The following is a 16959-nucleotide window of genomic DNA, read 5'->3' on the forward strand; positions in this document are numbered from 1 at the left end:
TAGCAACCAGTTGTAATTACCAACACCTGATATGCAAAGACACCTTAAAAGTATAATTGGAAAAATAAAGACGTTGTGTCCTGGACTAAAAGATAACATGTGACTGTGTATGGCAAAGCCATTAAAATGTACCTCTTCCAGGGTTTTGCTCCTTCTAAGGAGAGAAAGAGAAACACAGTGGGTAAGAAAAATAACAGTCTTGCAGATAGGGCTTTGGTTTAGGTTCCTGAGGACCAGGAACAAAGAAGAAACTGCTTGGGCTACGGGAACGCCATGCTCAAAGCGCTGGGGAAAGCGGTGGAAGGAGATCTCTCTCATAGAGGTGGAGGAGACAGTGTAGGTGAAGCAAAGACTGCTTGCTGTGGCACACGGAAACATTTTCCTTTCCTAACAAAAAAACCTTGTGCTTCTGCTCCATGGAACAGGACTTCCGAAACCAAAATAAGCCACAAACGTGATGCTCCACAGATTACTTTTAAAAATCTTTTTAATGAAGAAATAATTCCATTCCAAAATATAGACACACAATTAAATAGTTTAATCACTTCAAAATATAACATGTCCCCAGTAGGTTCCAACACACACACACAAAACAATACTTAACAGCAATACAAAAAACCCATACAATAGCAGTTCTGTTACAATACCAATGAATATCGTGACATCTTTAGTGTCTCTGTATGTCTTGAGTGGTGTCAAGTACAGTAGTTTTAAAAATGTCTTACAGTTAGTAGCCTCAAGATGTAACTCTTCATACAGGTTTTTTTTTTTGGTTCAAAGGTAAAAATGCCCTTTTGTCTTCAGGACACAGTGGAGTGCTTGTTGTTCACAGCTCCATCTGCTGAATTGAACCAACGTGATTCCAGCAACCCGAGCGAGGTTGCAATATTTACAAGGTCTATCTACAGTAATTGCCAAGAACCAATAAGGATGGGAGAAGATGACTGAAAGTAAAGGTGGACACACTTATGATAAATTATGATGCAACAATTTGGCTCATGCATATAAGAAAATACATATTATATCATAACAAAGGCCACACACCTTTTTATGCAGTTTAGTTAACATTACTACTTACAGACAACCCATTCTCCACCTTTGCTTTGGACATTCGAGGACCCTATATATCTTCACATCCCTGTCTCCTGATTCCAAACCACTGGTTTTCCTCCAGTGACAGTAAACCACCCGGAGTTTTGACTGCTGTGGTGGGCCATTGGTAGTTAAGAAAAGGCCCATGCCAGGGACCTCTTCTGTAACTCTGTTTATTTTAATGACCGCAAACCACAACCAAAATAATATTCAACAAGCAGACAAAGACCAGCTGGGCGAAAACGCAGCCAGCTTAACAGTTGGAAAATGCTTAAAATAGATATTTGGAGAGCCAAGTAAGAGGTGCTTCATCTCAGAGCTCCAGGGCATAAGGGACCCAGAGCTCTGCTGGGGATCACCTTGTGGACACAAGCCTGAGAGAAAGGCGCTTGATCCGTCAACTTCTTTCCTTACTCCTAGTCCGGAAGCCCTTGCAATGGATTTATTCTATTGCATCTATTTTAAGCATAGCGATAATGAGTACGCAGACATTAAGATGATGGGAGGGATCTATTACTCTGGGTACAATTAAACATGACATGGGTTGAATTAGTCAGCCATTGCATGTAGCTGTGTTCTAGCTTGTTTTATCTCTGTTCAGGAAATGCTTGTCTGGAATCCTGAACTGACAGCAACATCTACAGCTTCACTGGAGTAGCTTTGAACATGGAGTGCTAGGCACTAGTGGAGGCTCACCCATTCCTGAGAGGAGGTTGGAGGAGGGGGCATCGGAGGATATGGTGCCTGCCTTGCCAGGACGGCACATACCCCAGGAGCAAAGACCAGTGATTGCAAAAATGAAAAGCTTACATGAAGAGATCTGGATGCCTTCGTATGCATTTGGATGTCTGAGACCAAGCCCAGATATGGAAGGAGATGCGGATAAGAGATCTGCATACGGAAGAACACAATATGAAAGTGAAAACCGGCAGCAGCTCTTTCATACAGATACTCATTCCCTAACACATAGTGCCCAGGGGAATAGCCATGAGCCTAGAGAGTGCATGCAAACAAGTGGACTTACTGGGTCGAGCTACATAGCAATCTCACGTAAATACGGCAGCGCACATCCACGTCACCATGAAAGCGAGGACAGACAAACCATGTTAACCTGCTTTAGATGGGTATCTCATCACTTGCTGTAGGCAAACTGTGCTGGTGTGGAATATCTGTATGAAACGCTACTGTTTTCAGGGCTGTTAGACAGTGTCGCTTCAGGTCAGCCAGATACTGAAAGCCGCAATATTGCACTGGGGCAGTAAAATTACGTTAGCGCAGAAGTTGTCCTGAGCTAACACGCTGCGCTTCTCAGGAGGGCTGTGCGGCCAGCGTCTAACATCGCACTGTGTTACTGCCCAGCTTCTGGTCTAGCTGCTCCTGGCCTGGCTCCGACTTCTCTGCACGGCAGTGCTATGTGCCATAGAGGTGTCACCTTTATTTCCAAGCAATATGCTGTGGGGAGGACATTCCAGCTAGTTTGTGTCAATCCCTGCTCAGGAGTATCTGTAGGTTTGTAGTCACAGCAGAGCAAACACTTCTTAGCTAGCAGTCTCACTGCCTAATCCAAAATGGCCAGGTAAGTCCCCTTTCTCCTGAAATGCCTTTATACTCGAAAAATACTAAATTGGACAAAACTCCAATTCTGTAACTGTATGCCTGTCCTTTCGAAAAAATCCACCGCTTCTCTTGTGCTTTTCACTGATAGCTATTCCTCCATCCAGCTCCGAAAGAGTCTCACTACACATTTCCAAGAGTGCATGCAGAACATCTGGTGGCTGGCTAAGGCAATACACATTCGGAAATAAAAAGAAAACAGTTGCAAGCGCACTTTAAGCCTGTACATTTAAAGCTGAAGGCCTCGAAAATAACATGGGGGGGGGGGGGGGGAGGAAGGGCAGAGAGATGGAAAGAGCCGGTTTGTTGAACACATGCTTACTAAAGCTAAAACATCAATGAAACAATACCATGGAGGATTATACATAACATCAGTCAGTTCAGGGATCTTATGGCACCTGTGGTTTATAAACAGCTTTAGCAACGAGTATTTCAAAACATAGTTCACAGTTTTAAGAAGATCTGTGCTGATTTAAAAACTAGATTCTATATCATTTGAATGTCACCTTTTGTATATGATATCTATTTGGAAAAAAAATATTTACACTAACTTCTATGGCTGATTTGTTAGATTATTTTGAAAGAAACATTCCTAAGTTACACATTAGCCCTAAATTAGAGAGGTTTATTATTATTATTATTAATTATATTATTATTATTATTTTAGTACATTTTGTAGAAGTCTTAATTTAAAGACTTGCAAACAAATTGCAGATATAGCCTGGTACTTTGTTTTTTGGGCTACTAGATATATACACTCAGGAGTATAATCAATCAGTGTTAAATGCATAATTGTAGCTTTTTATTTCTTCTGTGGAAAAAATGTACAGTGTATAGTAAACCGATCTACTAAAATCTCAAAGTATTCAGAAATCAAATTTCTATCTATAAACAGTATTGTCATTGTAAACTGAACAGGTTCAATATCATGTGCAAAGGGTTTACGTGAGTTATTAACACCGCCATCCTTTGTAACAGCAGTACGTATGTCAGTCTGTTTTCTTCACCGGTAATGAGCCATGTTACAGAAGATGTAGCTAATATAAGTTAGCTTTAAACAAAAGTCTTGTTGTCAAAAACACACATCTACAAACTACAACTCTTAGAACAAAAGTACTGTGCTACAGTCCTCAGAACTTAGTTATGTGATTTTTTTGTCAAGAGACGCTGCACCTCTTGGTTCCACTCTTCTGTGAAGTTTGCAGCCGAGTTTTCTTCATCATCTGTCCGAAAGCAGCTCTCCTCATCATCAGTTCTTACGTAGCTTTCGTTGTCTGTCTGACTGCAGCTTGCCTGTTGAGAAACGTTTAGGGAAGGTTTTTAAAAGGAGTGCTGGTTTAAGATGCTGCACCCACACAGGCAGAGCAAGTAAAGCCTCTGCCTGCTGCTTTGTTGAGAGAAAAAAGGAGGAGCTCGCCAATTCCTGTGGTTATCCCTAAAAAACTTTAAAAAGTGAAAAAGCCACTCTACCTAGGTGAGCCATAGGTATTTGAGCTGTAAACAGAAACTTACAGGGCACTTGGGAAGTTGGAAACTCTTCTTACCACAGCTGGGAAGCTTGTTGCCTGCTCTGCTGTGGGACCCTGGGGTAACCGGGTTTGTCCTGACACAGATTTGCAGATGTTCCCATTTTCCCTTCCATTTTACCCTTCCAGGTCGCTCTATAAATAGATTATTGGTAGTGAAATGATGGATGATTCCCCTTGCACACAGTGTTCCGTCACCCAGTTAAGAGTCACTCACCATCAGGAGCCCCCCCTCATGTGTAAACGTCTCACCCTTAATTTACATGCTCAAGTATATTTCCCTATGTCTAAAAAGAAACGCAGTTACTTAAAAGGATGATTCTGGGTGCTACAGCTCGTAAACAGCCTCATCTCCTGGTGCACCAGTTTCTCCTTAGCGTGCCCCTGTATCCTGAAGCATCAAAAAGTATCTTAAATTCCTGTATCGGAGGCATCAAAGTTTTAGTTGGTAATGGAAAATGCTTGATAGATGACTGCTGCTTTCTCAGAACTGTGTCAGGATCTACAGTCAGGTAATACTGCAAACTTATTTCGGCGTATTTATCGTAAAGGCGCTGTTTATACACTTGACTCTTTCAAAGTTAAGAAGCTCATCCTTTTTCTCTTGAACTACCTTAGACAGGAAACCAATTTGCATTACGTGAGATCTGATAATAACAGCATAAAAGACCAAACCCTACGACATGAATTCTTTTCTACTCATTTCAGGCATAAGGCTGGTCTACAAGATGAGAGATGAAATGCAAGTTACTTCAGCAAAAAGAGTTAAATTAAGGCTGATGAATGAAGAAAGGTCAGGTAGTTTAGCTTGCTGCTTCTCCTTCCTGACACCATTTGATTGTATTAATTATTCAAGCACAAATGCTTCCATCCGATTCCTTAATATCTAAGCATGCCAAATGGTATGATGATCTTAATTTAGTATCTCCTTGTGTCAGGCAGTTACAAAAGACCTAGCATTAACATTTTGTTGATAAATGGAAAGGAAAACCGCACTGCAAGTCTAATGAGAGCTTCACAAAAAATTTCTGAGGTACATTTTAAACAAGTATTTTTAAAAAATCAGACATGCATCTGCACCGCTTAAGTCTGCAAACTAATTTGGAAATCATAGTAAAGCAACATTTTGCTCTTCACATTTCAGCCAAAAAATGCAAATGAAAGGCATGGAAGTGGTCAGTTCCCAGCTGCCTGAGACTGATTTTTTTATTGAACCAATTTCAGGGTTATGTAAATACAGGTACATCTCATATTTCTTGATGGTATTATTATAAACCACGAGAGCAAAATCAGAGTGGCTTGTGAAACACTGGATGCATTAAGATGCATTGATAGTACTGCTAAGTATTTGGGTTTGCTTTGAATTTTCTGGATAAATTACTTCTCTTTGGTGGAGTGCAGAGAGGTTATTCTAAATTCTCTCAAGGTTTCTTTCTGTTCCACAGCGAGCATTGGGTTAGAGAGATTTTCATACAAGAAATAATGAGTACTAATGAATCTCAGAGCTCTAAATTCATTGCAGCGTTTTGGAAATGCCAGAATTAACTCCAAGTTAAGACTTATATGATTTGTCATGTTATAAAACTGTTTCTCAATCTTTTTTATAACTTAATCCACGGGTTCTTTTCTATTACTTTATCATTCAGCGATTGTCAAAAACCATCCCTATCACTTGTGGAATTTTAGAATTAAATTCACAAAACTAAAGCTGCTGCTTCCCAGTTAAGTCGGTCACAGTTCTTTTACAGCTTCTTTACGCCTACATGCTAAGAAGAGGAGGACTTAAGGAGAAAAATAAAGAGGAAAACCAAAATATAGCTGAGTGAATGTAGCAGACATTTTTTAAAATTACTGTGCTGTCAGCCTGCTGTTATTTTCAAATGGAACAGTCCACATAACACTGGTTTTTATGTATTTGTTCAGAAAAAAACAAAAAGAGATGCTGAATCATTTGCTTGTGCTAGTAGAGTATGACTTGTGGATGTGAGCAGTTCATCTAGTGCCTGTATCCTGCTTCTTCACCACTGCATTGCTGACTTAGCGGAAAGAGGCTGAAGAAACTGGGCTTGCTGAGGCTGGGGCAGAGGTGGCAATGGAGGATCAGTTAGCAGCTATTTGAGGGGTAGTTACAAGGATAACAAAGCCAAAATCTTCTTGGCAGGGCTGAACCACACAAAAAGGACAAGCTGCACTTTGGGAGGTTCAGGTTGGACATTAGGAAAAAATAAAATCATGAGGAGGGTGGCACTGCACTGGAGGGAGATGCCCAGAGAGGTAGTGAAATTTCCATCTGTGGAGGTTTTAAAGTCTTTGCTCTAGACAAAGCCAAGGCTGACACTGACATGGTCTCGTGTTGGAGCTAGACCTGCATCAGATGGGAGACTGGAGCAGACGACCTCCCGAGGGTCCAACCAACCAACACGCCTACACCTCTGTGATCTCCTGAGCTCCTGGCATGAAGCCCATGCGAGGAATGCACCACAGTCCATGAGCTTTAAATGCAGCCAGTCAACTCTGACTAGCAGCGTTTGGGGCCCTACAGCCAAAGAGAGGCCAGGGCACCGCTGGGAAATGTGACCTCAGGCAGTGGGCACAGCAAATCTGAAACCCACACATCCATTAACTGGGGGCTAGTAACCTGACTTGGGCCCTGGGCGACGCATCCTGCGTCCCATCTTTCCCAAACAGTAAATGGCCTGGTCCATGCTGCAAAGGGCTGAAAACGTCAATGGCCAGTGAAATGCATGCTGTCTCTAAAATCTTATTTCCTTCCCAGAAAAAAACAGAGATGCAGGGCAGTTGTGTCTTCACAGCACTTAAACGAATCGTCTGTGCCCTCTGGCTTAACCAACAGCCCTTCTCACAGCGGCACACTGGGCAGACTGGACTGACCACACCATCTCCCTTGGCCCAGGCATTTTTATCACCTGACATTTGGCAATATTCCTAATCTCTGCTGGTAAACATGAAAACAGAGTTTGGAGAAAAAGGGAAAAGATGAGAAAAACATGAAAGTGTTACTCAATAAGACTTCTGTCCTGGAAAAACAGTCAAGTTGAATAAATAATAATTTTTTAACAATGCATTCAAATAAAAAAGTTGAAGGGATTTGGGGGCTTTGTGTTTGAAAAATTTCTACCTGTTTCAATACAGATCATTCAGTCACTTTTGCAATGGAAAATGTCACCCTGGCCACCCAAAGCCCCAGACCCCACAATTTGTGTGATAAGGTTTAGAGCAAGTGAAAGGGTTTGGAGTGGGAATGGAACTGAGTCTTCAGCTTAAATTATTACATGTTTTTGTCAACACAGAGAAAATGTGATCACAGTTAAAAAAATTGAGAACGAAACCTCTAATAAAGACTCCTCCCTGTACTCTCTCTCAAGTGGATGCTTTAGGTCTGATTTTTATTAGCTTTTCACACCTCCTTTTCTGTTATAATAATGCGTATAAATGAATTAGACATGACCAACTAAAATGTTGCTATGCCAGCACTAAGAAAGCATTGCATTAGAAAATCTAGGAAATTGTAGGGGAATATGTCCACTGTGCAAGTCGATAGCTCTTAACTGAAAATGACAACTTTTTAACTACTTTCAGAGATGGAGGCTTTCTGCTGCCATTGACCATCCTTGGCAAAAAAGCAACTGGTATCAGGGGAGAAAGGCAAAATAACGTCAAAGTTGCATGTTCACCTAATTTCAGGATCTGCCTAGAGCCTGCTGAAAACAAGCTCAAATTCACTCTGTTACTCTATTAAAAATAAAACAAGTGGTATTAAAGTACATTTAACATAAAAAGTAAAACTGAAAACATGATTAAATTATGTTTTATATATTACTGGAACCACTTGCCCTCTTGGGAATTTGTTATACTAGATGTTATTTCAAAATCAATTCTAGAGAATTGTACATAGCACTTTTATGAATGAGGAAATGAACAAAACTCTATGGCTGGCCATCAGTGGTGTCCTGGTTTCAGCAATATCACTCATAAGAAGCTATAATAAACTGGTCCTGTTTTTCTCACCTTTTTAAAAATAAGCACAAATGTAATACTGTTGCGAGATAAGAAAGTCTGTTGGCTTTCTACCTCATATGGCCAACTAGGCACTACAATACTGACTGTATTTGTATCATCATTGACTGAATAATATTATCTTAGAAGTAAAAGTCTTGATGCAATTACTAAGTTTCAGGCAAGAACCTGACATAAACAGCAAAAGCACTTTAGATATTGTGACCAGTATGAACAATTTTGGATTTAATTTTCCAAGGCTATGAGATATTAGTACCAAATAAAATGCACAAGATACTTTAATCTTCCATATTCACACAAGAGTGAATCTTGAGAAGACTAAGCCACGCTTATGTGCAGATGTATTTATCACAATGTACCATAACACAGAGTTTGTTCTTGTGGATATAGGTGAAGTGCCAAGTTCATCGATTTTTATTGCTAATTTCTATAGGGCTAGGCTTTTACAGCTGGTGGGAATGCTTCAGTCTTTGGTACTGGCTGAAGTGCTCCCCTGGGAACCAAAAAGAGTTTCGTTATGGAATTAACCAGAGCACATTGCTTTAAAAATTTTCTTTTTGATAGGTTTTCAAAAGGTTTCAAAAGCATTCAAGAGATGAGATGGTAGCTCAGTCTCAGATCTCTGCTAATTTGAGACAGGATACATATTTTCAAGAAAGCCAGGCTGTATGGCAGTATGCATTTCCCCACATCACTATGTTAACACTGCTTCCTAGCAAAAAAGGAAACCTTAAATGGGATTGTCTGAGCTTTATAATTCTAATGAAAAGAATTTTTTTCCACTTGATATTGCAGACGGTTTGTCTGAATGCTACTACCCTTTAAAGTCATAGTTATTCATAATTGTAATTAAATTAAGTTATATATAACATTTCCACTATATACATAGTTATACACATATACATTGTTGTTGAAAGATTTATTTTCCTTTTCATGTGACCTGATCTATAACTGACAACTGCAACAAAATAGAAGAAGAAAACTTATTTTTTGGGCTGTCAACATTTAGGAAACTCTACACGGCTCATGTTTTTAACAAGGCTACTGAGAAAATGAATGTAACCTGAGGGGCAATGTTAGGAGAATTTTTATGAGCCATTATTTGGTGTTTATAGTACTCTGGGTATTGCCGTTTATTTGCTTTTCACATCCATTTATTCTGCTTTAGCTGCCAGAGACACTGAGACAGATGCTTCAGAAATACCTAACAGCTTTTAACACTGAAGACTGGCAGCTGCTTTCACAAGGTCCATGCTTTAAAATCCAAATTCTACTGTCATCAGAAGATGCAAACCCCTTGAATCAGTGTCAAATTTTGCCATCAAAATTGCCGTATAAATAAAGAGGTCTAGCATAAAACATGGCACACAAAATCTAGCAACGTGAATTCCTGCTAAAGTTGGCACAGGCTAGTTCATGGGTTTTGCTTATCTGAACATGACCCTGCTCCCAACTTGAAGTGCCCATTTGATAGTTGACCTTTGTTGCCTTTAGTTCTGGCTTTGAGGAAGACACTTGGTTTGCAGACTAGAGTCAGACCCCTATTTCGATTTCTGCTCCCTTTCTGGCCCTGTTACCCCATAGTTCAGTGTCACAGTAGGATGGACAGCATCGTCTCACTGCCATCTTCACAGCAGGGCACTGCACTCTCCTAGGAAGTCAGAAATGCAAAGTCCACAGCTTCCGATGAGGCAAGAAGGAAATGTGTGGTCTCCCATTTCCTGGGCAAATGTTCAGAATAACAGGCTACTTCATAAAAATAGCCATTGTCTGTGTTCCTGAAGAAAAACACAATTGCTGAACTTGGCATTAAACTCAGTGCTGCAACTGTGAGGTTGGCATGTAAGGAACATGACCTGAATATGGGCCAGCAGGGAATTTATAGACCTTCTTGCCTTATCTCTGAATTGCCAGACTCTAGCTAGTAGCTGAGTACCTTGCACTTTGGATTAGGGCATTTTAAACTTCCGCAACACATCTGAGGACACCTCTGTGGTTAAGCAGCTGGTGTATTGCTTTCTTTAATGTTTGCCTAACTCCTGTTTCACACACTAGAGTAGATGTTCCAGTCTCACCAGAAATGATTTATTTCAGTTATCCTAGGAAGACTAAAGCATTGTAAGGAATTGAATTCAGGTCTCCTGAAATGTAATCTGATTGCTTATCTTCTGGATAAGGTTTCTCTGTACTGGCTAATATATTTGTCATCATCCCCAGGGATGAAAAGGCCACGCTCTCACTCTTATGGTCAACAAAGGAAGAAGATAAAAAGGGTGGTGGCTTAACAGGAATCCTCAGGACTAGGACCATATTTCAAACAGATTATTAGAAATTATTTAGAGACATTCCTAGGCATCCTAACACAGGTTAAAAGAAGAAAGAAACAGCATCTTCACATACACTCAGGCAGCACAAGGTGCATTGCAACTGAAATACACATCGTGAGGATTCATTCCAAACATTCTTCTAAATTATAATGATACTTACTTGAGAGGAGAGAGAGAAGGATATTGCACTCAACTTTGCAAACTGACCTGTAGATAACAAAGGATAGAAAACAAGAAGATGACAAATTAAGCCAGTGAGCAGCCAGGCAGTGTATTATTCTGAAGAAAGCCATGCACAAGCCTAGAAATAGAGGGAGCAATTATGGACCCAGAAGATAAACCCAGTGAAAAGTGTCTTACACAACACATCCAGCAAAAGACTGTAACAAGAACACAACTGGTAGCAGATGTGGGAGGATAAGAACTGTTAGCATTTACACTTGTGCACTAAATGTGTTTTTTTCTGGTACAGATACTTGTTATTTACAACATGCTTCAAAAAAAGAGAGAGAAAGAAGCCTCCTTTGAGGTTCCCTGTCCCAGATTTCCTTGTGTATCCTGGGTTCTCTGCTCATCCTTTAATACTAATTTAGAGTTTAGCTTGAAAATCTTGCTTGGAGACAAGGTGACACGAAATAACAAGAGTGGGTTTTGACCAACCATCTTCCATGCTACACAGCATCTACACATTTTTCTAAGTGTGCTGCTTTTACACAAAGTGAGACATTTAATGACATAAAAATGGTTACCATATTGTTACTGAGGTTACCATTCTGTAACCTTAGTAGGAGTTCCTCCTCGCAGATTTTTTCAGCTGACAATTGCATTATGATAGCTACAGCCACCAGCTTTTTTTGGCTATCCAGATGAATGCAGTGTACACGTGAGTACAAATAGTAAAATAGCCTGTAATAAATTCCAATGGTTGGGTGCAAAATGAGAATAGTTGGCCTAGCCACTGTTCGATAGGATACCCTAAACAGAAACGTCCCAATTTTCCTTTGTTTTGGCAACTAGAAAGAAAGTTGTGTCTTTATCTTTAGAGACTACTCAGTGATACTAGTAGAAAAAGGAATAGAATAGCAAAATACCACGGATTAACTTCAAAGTGCAGAGAACGAGTCAAAGCCAAAGCACCTGTCTCAGGATCAATACATGACACTATCCAACCATCTCCTAATCATCCTAGTGGTCCCTACTAACTTAATACTTATTCTTGCTTGCTTTAAACCTGTTCCCTAATTGAAAGGGCATCAGCCATACTGGGAAGGACTTATCACATGTTGCATGCTTTGGGTCTGTGGTTATCAACTAAAAATAGTTTCTACTTACAAGTCACTACTGTCAAATCATTTCCTGATAGGAGCTGACAATCTCACAGACAGTGAAGTATATAATGAAATTTCTTTTGGAAAAATGCTATTGAACAGAACTTGTCTAGAATGAGAACTTTCTGTTCCCTCAGTGAATACATTTTTGAAAGAAAAAAGCCTTTCTCTTTTTCTGTGGTTTTTTTTTGTGTGTGTGTGTGTGGTTTTTTTTAAATTTATTTTATTTTTTCTTTTTTTTCTCCCCAGTAGAAACTAATGGTGTAAACCAATGGGGAACAAAGTTCACCTGGGTGTAGTCTTGGCTGACCTAAATTCAAAAGGAATTTTATTCTGACATCGATAGGGAAAAGATTTCCTCCCCTTCTTCTGGGAATGTTGTTGGAAGACAGTAGAAAAGCTCTGTTTTGACTGAAGCAAGAGTAACACCCAGTTCTATTGAGCGACATGTATAACTTCTACTGCACAATGAATGCCCTTATTTTGCAGTGCACATGCATACTCAATTTTGTGCATGTACAAAATCCTGTTGTAACTTGTGAAACTCATGTAACACTGTTGCTATATATTGCACTTCCATACTGTAATCAAAGTACAGTCAAATTGGTCTATCGTTCTTTCTGGAGAAAATGGAATTTTTACCAGCAATAATAACATTTATTATTTGATGCTTGACAGCTGTCACCACTGAGGTACTCCTTCTTTATAACTGACAATTACTTTCCATTACATCAGCAGTAGCTGCTCATCCTGTTCAGAAATTTAAAGGCTGTCAATTTTGCCATTTCCTATCTTGGATAAAAAATTGTGACAAAAAACTCCATGTCACCCACTGTTGCCTTAGTAGATAGTCTACAACAATTCTGCTCCTGTCGTCATGTCCGTAAAGACCTTTGCAATGAAATTACTTTTGGCAGGCTACCATGGGCATGTAGCAGACCTCGGTAAACAACAACAAAAAAAGAGACGCTCACATCAACCTCAAAACCAGCTGCAATTTTGGTATGAGTCAATGAACTTTTACAAGACTAACTTATCCTAGCAGCTTTACAGAAAAGAAGACCAAAAGAGCAGCCATTCTTCATTAGATCACGAGCCTGTCAGTCTCAGATTCTTGTCTCCAAAGTGACTGGCAGTGGACACTTGAGAAAAACTACCAGAAGAAAAGGCTAGATTTTGTTAGCTCCCAGCAGTCAGCTGTTTGAAGAATTCCTGCCCAGAAAGTGCTTTTGAACCTCATTTCCATACACCTGATCTCTCAGTACCTGCTTAATCCTTTTTTTTTAGCCCATTTATACTTTTGGTCTCTGTTATATTCTGTAGTGGTGAGTTCCAAATTTTAATTGATCACCATGTGGGAAAATAGTTATTTTTGCTCGCTTCAGCTCTACTCCCAAATAACTGAACTGGGTGTGCCCTCCTACTGACATTACTAACAACATTATAAGAAGTAATGAATTTTATATTGGGATGATCCAAGTCAGAATAACTTAAAAACTGGCGATAGTCTATTACACGAGGCAGAAGTGGAGACGATTACGCAGACAGGACAGGATATCTACAGAATTCCAGCTACCCCTGGCAAATTTACTTTAATCAGACTCTTAAACAAATGCCCTTTGAAAACTTCCTCAGGGCGTGTTTAATGACAAATCCCCAGGCTTCTCTATACTAGATGCTTGTTGAATACTTGGTCCTCTGGAATACAATTCATTTCAGACCCTTTCCTCTCCTTCCAGATTCTGACAATGACAATAACCCATAGACTGCACTTGAGCTTCAGTTCACACTAGAGAAACCATTATGAATGTTTTTTGCTACTGGAGAAAAAAAATAATCCAAATATAGCAAGAACTCAGCTTGACACCACCAACCAGTCTCTACAGTATGGGGGAATGAGGTCTAAGTGACTTGGTAGGCACCGGCAGAGAACAAGCTCAGAGGCAATTCTGTCCCACCTGATGCCCTGGTAAGCTTAAGGACTACTGTTGTGTGCCTCAGGCAGTGTTGTCTTCCTGGCTATGCACAAAGGCTAGATGCATGCTTGTCTGTGGAAGAGAATAACAGCAGTTTTTGGAATGTGACTGCTCTAGTAACTGAGAATAGATCACGACGCAGGGCGCAGGACAGGTTAAGAAGGGCACGGGGCAGCTATGGCGCATTATTGTTTCTCACTTATGGAGACGTATGGGCAGCTGGTGTCCCTCTCCCACCTGGTATGCCTCATCCTGCAGCTTCTGCTTCAGATACTCCTCCATTTTCAGTTCATTCTCCAGCTGGCGGACAGAGTCATTCTCATAATTTTCATCATCTGCTCTGACATAGGGATCTCCATCTTCTGTAACCCTAAAGACAATTATTAATAAATAGCCTCCTGAGATGAATGACATTCAGAGTCAATAAAACTTCCTTTTATTGTAAGCTATGAGGAGAGTGGGATACTTTTAGTCCAACCACATGCTCCATTGGTTAGTACTTTCCTGGCAGTGGAAAACACTTCTGCTATTTCCCCTCGCCAGTGGTCTGGTATTGATGAAGTAGGCCAAAGGGCATATTCTGCTGAAGGCATTTTGGGGGGACAGCCCTATGGAAATGAGTAACAAAAGTTCTCAATAACTTGATACAAAGAGGTTGAACTAAAAATAACTGGAAAGATGCCTATTGTCTTTGATAGGAAGATTCAGGTTCTAAAAGTAAATCGGTTTGTTGATCAATTGAGTTGGTCAAGAAAAAGCATTCTGTCTTTTCCATTTAAAAACTTCTCTTTTTCCAGTGTGCTCCAACAGGCCCCTCGGTCTGGATAAGCAGGGAATAGGACTGCAGGGCGTATTAGGGAGCACAGCTGTCCCACAGCCTCCATGCTGCCCGAGTGTACCAGACTGGATGTGAGACAGCTCACTCCTGAGGGCAACCGAAGTTCTGGCCTTTATTGTTTACAGAGCTCACTACTATCTAACCATGAAGCTGTCTTCACTTGGATTTAGGGGTTTTTTTTTTGGTAATCAAATAGTTGAGAGGGAGAGAAAATATTACATGCTACATATTGTCTTCAACAGAAGAAGAATGAGATTAAGAAGGAAAATCAAGCAGGTACCCACATGTCACTGCGGATGGAGCCAGTGGCAGCAGCGCTGTGGATGTACCCTGGCTTCCGGGCATGAATCTGCGCGAGGAAAGCCTTCTCAGATGTTGGGGACGGAACAAGGTCATCAAAATGAGTCCGTCCAAATTCAGAATCCACATTGCTTTCTGTCTCACTGCCCACTTCTGTGAAGCGAAAGGTGACACATGGTTCCATTTAACTTTCAGAAGAGTAAGTATACTTGCCTATTTCTCCAAGTCTTTCTCTGCCTTTCCGACTTAGAATGCCACCTCCTCAAGCGAATAACAGTATATGATTCTATATATATCTGCAGAGCTAATAGTCGTCTTCTTGTGATGGGACAGAATAGTGAAGCTGTTGCTTATCTCAGTTACTAGGTAGGATATTTTTATGAGAACACTACAGACTGCATTTTACAACAGGTCCTATCTGTTCTATACTGAATGAAATTTCTAAAGAGTGAAATCCCGCCCCACGTGGAATCACAAACAAACTTCTCAAAGTTTTCACTGTACCCAGCTGCACCTCTACGTCCATGTCTTTCAGAACAGCTGTATTCCTGAAGCTGTTATTTAGGCTTTTTTTTTCTAGAGGCATAAAAAGCTTTGAAGATACATTACACTGCTTTTTTGTTGGTTTATATTTTCCTACCTCCCATTTATTCAAATATATGTGAAATGTCAATGTGGTGACTACCCACCCTTGTTAGCCTCACTCACCAGAATTTAGTTCTTTTACCAAAGAAGACATGGTGTTGGTGATTGAATCTGCTGCCACCAGCAAATCATTTCTTAAATTTCGTCTTGCACCTGAAGCAAGAGACAGACAAAGCACAGTGTTACTATTCTTCACAAGACATATGTTTTCCTGTTGAAAGCAATTTTAACCCTGTTGAAAGCTGCCATTGTGATAATTCAGGGTATCAAAGTCCTTGCGAGGGACGCGTGCAGAAGAGTTCTCTGCAGAATGGCCTCATTTATTTATGCTGTATGCAAGAGCAGAAGCCTACCCTCATGCTTCATTTAATCACAATGCCAGATATGTGGAGATTATTCATTGCCATCAAGCTTGCATTTGTGTGGTGACACCAGCAGACCAGGCCTGGAAGATTAAATCCAGCGTGAACTCATTTACAATGCCTGTGGGGGAGGAGGGAAGAAATGAAGTGTTTTCTCTAGTTCCCACAGCTCTGTTTAATGACACCATTATTGCCAGGTATTTGCCAGATAATTATGGCAAATGTTGAAGAAACATACTTGACCTCATCAAGACTGATAGGGATTTTTCTTCGCTCCCTCTCAGCCTCTCCTGTAGCTCAAGGACTTTCTTGTATATTCCATAATTTACTTTCTCTGTTTTTTTTTTTTTTAAAATAAAGGAAGCACTATTGCCTCTCTAAACAGCCCCAGGCCGCTTTTAAACTTTCTAATAATGGATGTAGAAGTGCTTCCATGCTGAACCTGGCAATATTCCCTTAACCATCAATCATGAAAGATTCTTGTGAGCTGCATGAAATACTCCTTCCCTAGGAGCAGGCTGTGGGTACGTGTGCTTAACTCCCCCAAATCCCAAACATAGCTCCTATTGTAGCTGAATAATCAATACATCCCACTGAATCTCTAATCTTCCAGACTGGATTATTCACAGGAATTGGCAGGATTTGACTGCTGTAGATTCTTTAAAACTGGCTGAATGTAAAACAATACATTAAAAAAAGCCCCCCAAATCCTAGAGAGGTTTCTTTAATATATCCATTAGCAAATGGTTACTGGAATGTAAATTAAAGTAGTTAATCTCTCTCTTACACACACACAAACACTCAGCCACTCCCTCATTAAAGTCTTCTCAATTTTTTATCTCTGAACTATTGCAAACACTATGAAAGAGAAAAAAAACACCCAAGAGAAACCATGCTTTAACCATGGCTTGTC

General features: G+C 40.3%; 1 protein-coding gene across 16 annotated transcripts in view; it reads right to left on the reverse strand.

The window, feature by feature from the left end:
- Positions 1-3480: 3480 nt before the first annotated feature.
- DTNA (dystrobrevin alpha) overlaps positions 3481-16959 on the reverse strand; it is a 230448-nt gene continuing 216969 nt past the window's right edge. For 15 of the 16 annotated variants that reach the window (XM_072852538.1, XM_072852536.1, XM_072852534.1 and 12 more), the window contains 4 exons: positions 15748-15837; positions 15024-15192; positions 14139-14271; positions 3481-3999 (listed from right to left, as the gene is read on the reverse strand). In XM_072852538.1, the coding sequence (XP_072708639.1) occupies positions 3844-3999; positions 14139-14271; positions 15024-15192; positions 15748-15837 (548 nt within the window). In that variant the 3' untranslated portion in view covers positions 3481-3843. Of the gene's footprint in view, positions 4000-10757; positions 10805-14138; positions 14272-15023; positions 15193-15747; positions 15838-16959 lie in introns of all 16 variants that reach the window. The other variant, XM_072852546.1, reaches the window with a different exon arrangement.

Source organism: Ciconia boyciana, chromosome 2, assembly GCF_034638445.1.
Source record: "Ciconia boyciana chromosome 2, ASM3463844v1, whole genome shotgun sequence".
In the NCBI taxonomy this organism is placed as follows: domain Eukaryota; kingdom Metazoa; phylum Chordata; class Aves; order Ciconiiformes; family Ciconiidae; genus Ciconia; species Ciconia boyciana.